Genomic DNA, 2,712 nt, shown 5'->3' with positions numbered 1-2,712 from the left:
TGTCTGTCTGTCTGTCTGTCTGTCTGTCTGTCTGTCTGTCTGTATGTATGTATGTATGTATGTATGTATGTATGTATGTATGTATGTATGTATGTATGTATGTATCGTGATATACAATGCTATACTCGCAGTTCGGTCCAATTGAACTCACCTTGTGAACAAGTTTTTAAACTGTAGATGATTGCGCAATTGATAGCTTGTCAGGTTGGTGCTTATTTAGACGGGATACATGTACCTGAGAATTCAACAGATATTAACAACAACAATAATAACAACAAAAACACCGCATCATAATGACAGTCTTCAATCTTCCTCTTTTATTTTTTTTTTCACGTGTATTCTGCCTGTGTTGGAACGATCAGATTGTGGTAATTACCACGGGGTTCGATGACCGAGCGGTGGTAGACGAAGTACTGTAGGAAGTAGCAATCACATACAATTGGACAGGATGCCAGGATTGTTTCGACATCTGAGCAAAAGTCAGCTTCTTCTTGTCGGCTTCGTCTTGAAAAATCAGAATTCCGGAATTATGCTCGTGTTAGCAGTCAACCGATCCGTGGCATTTTTGGAAGATCCACCGTGTAGAATGTCGTTGATAAATCCCAACGATTTGGAGACACGAGTATATGTTCCAAGCAAGACGCCACAATCCTCAAGATCAACGCTCATAACGCCCACGACCATATCGGTCACTAGAAGAGGGCCACCCCCGGTGATGGCACAGTAGTCCTTCGCATTTCCATTGCCGGCGCAAATCACTGAATCGTCCACGGTGGTGTTCGCCGCGGCGTTGGCACACTTCTTGTTCGGGAAAATCTCGACATCGGTGGTTTGAAGGGTATCGCTTAACGTCTCGTTGTTCACTAGCCCCCAGCCTATGGTGGTAGCCAGCGCATCCGACTCATTCTCAGATCCATCTGCGGGAGCCAGACGTGCTGGTCGAATCTTGCATGGTTTCTCGAGTTTGATCAATGCCACATCGCGTGTGGCGGTCATCAAATCGGTCGACAAGTGATACAGTGAATGGCGATAAGCCTCCACAGCACGTATCATTTCGGCCTCTTGCGGGCCTTTATCCAGGCGATACTTTGATCCAATGTAAACGTGCACGTCTGTCATGGAATAGTCCAGACAGTGCCCAGCAGTGAGAACGTACTGAGGTGCGATCAATATGCCACCACAAAATAGCTCGATATCAGGGCCGCGCACAAGACTCGCCACGTACGTGTGCTTGTCAATCTTGTCATTCGACCCGCCGGAGATGCGGTTCTCTTCGTCCGGCGTGAGATCGGGAAAAGACAAACCATTCGCGAGCGTGATAAATGCCGTGATGACCTGGCCAAATTGAATAAGCTTCATTATCGACAGAACGCGAGTGGGAGAGGGGAAGGTACTTGTCCGAGGTGTTGGTAAGCGTGACGTGGCGAAACGGAAAATGAGCTCTGGACTAAATCTACTGTTTGTGCGAATGCCAAGAGAGTATGTTCATTTTCAGAATGATGGGATAATGGACACAGAGGCTTTAATAAAGTTTACTTACCTCCATGGGCACGCTCAAAACAGCCTGTGTTGGGCTGGTTTAATGACCAAAAAGGGAGAAGCAAATTAAACATAGGTGTAGCAGCTTAAAAGTAAAAGCAAAGTAAACTCTTAACATATAAATTACTGAAGTACGTAATAATGATAAATAAAACGAAAGGCTCACCTAGCACTCCAGTTCTATGACGACAGTCGTAACATTACTTTTATGAGCCCTGCTGAGCGTCGCAAACCCTCGACGAACATTCCTGTAGTGACTCTCTACACGGTAGAGGCTGTTGTTGTCGTCCTCAAGTCTTAACTAGCCATTTCGGCTTCTTCTAAATATGAAAAATTCTAAATAGTGGGCGTGTTTAATTGGAGAGTCGTTTCATCTACTTTAGTTGGGCGGTTTTGTCAGTTGAAGTTCACGGAGTATCTATTCATTGAATGTTCAACAAGCAATTACTTTCTCAGAATTGGCACGATGAGCCATTTGACCAGACTTCACGATCTTGAGTAATATCCCTCAACACATCTCCTGCCCCCTCCTTCAGTCGTGGTACTATGTGAGTCGGCCACGGTAATAGTTGAAATCATACACGGCAACTAAAGTTTCAAGTTGTCATGTAGTTTACATTTCTCTTTGGTGACCTATGCCAACTTCTCTAAAAACTATTAATAAAGCCACTTGCGGTCAACAAATGAAAGGTTGATATAAGCCAGTTTAGTCACGTTGGGTGTACATTTCTGGATTACATATAATCAAGATCAGTCACGCGTGTATTACAGTAAAATGCGAACCTAATCATATACCCATTATACTGTGATAGCAGTAATTAGCGATAGGTAATTGTGCAACACATGCAGAGGGGCTTATCCATGTTTAGTCACGCTCGGTGTATATTTCTTGATTACATCTAATCAAATACCCATTGTTCTGGGATAGTACTTCCTCCGTCCGAAAATATAAGGCAGTCCCTGTAATTCTGTTGTCCGGAAATATAAGAATTAAGTGCGTGTATCCATTACTTATTTCAACTGAACCGTACTTAACCTATTAGTAGTCGTGTAACGTACACTTTGCAATACCGAGACTACTCGTCAAAGTACGGATATCGGTTCTGTCTTCCAGGGGAATAAGTTCGATGGCCTCGTTGAGCTGGACGCGGAACTCCGACGTCAACCGCGACT

General features: G+C 44.1%; 1 protein-coding gene across 1 annotated transcript; it reads right to left on the bottom strand.

Annotated features, from left to right (window-relative positions):
• Window positions 1-513: 513 nt before the first annotated feature.
• PPTG_03285 (hypothetical protein) lies at window positions 514-1,359 on the bottom strand (the record flags this gene model as incomplete). The annotated part of the gene is made up of 1 exon (XM_008895961.1): window positions 514-1,359. The coding sequence occupies one exon, from the start codon at window positions 1,357-1,359 to the stop codon at window positions 514-516; it is 846 nt and encodes a 281-aa protein (XP_008894209.1).
• Between the last annotated feature and the right edge of the window lie 1,353 nt (window positions 1,360-2,712).

Source organism: Phytophthora parasitica (genome assembly GCF_000247585.1).
Source record: "Phytophthora parasitica INRA-310 unplaced genomic scaffold supercont2.4, whole genome shotgun sequence".
Classification (NCBI taxonomy): domain Eukaryota; phylum Oomycota; class Peronosporomycetes; order Peronosporales; family Peronosporaceae; genus Phytophthora; species Phytophthora nicotianae.
This window is presented reverse-complemented; position numbering and strand designations above follow the sequence as displayed.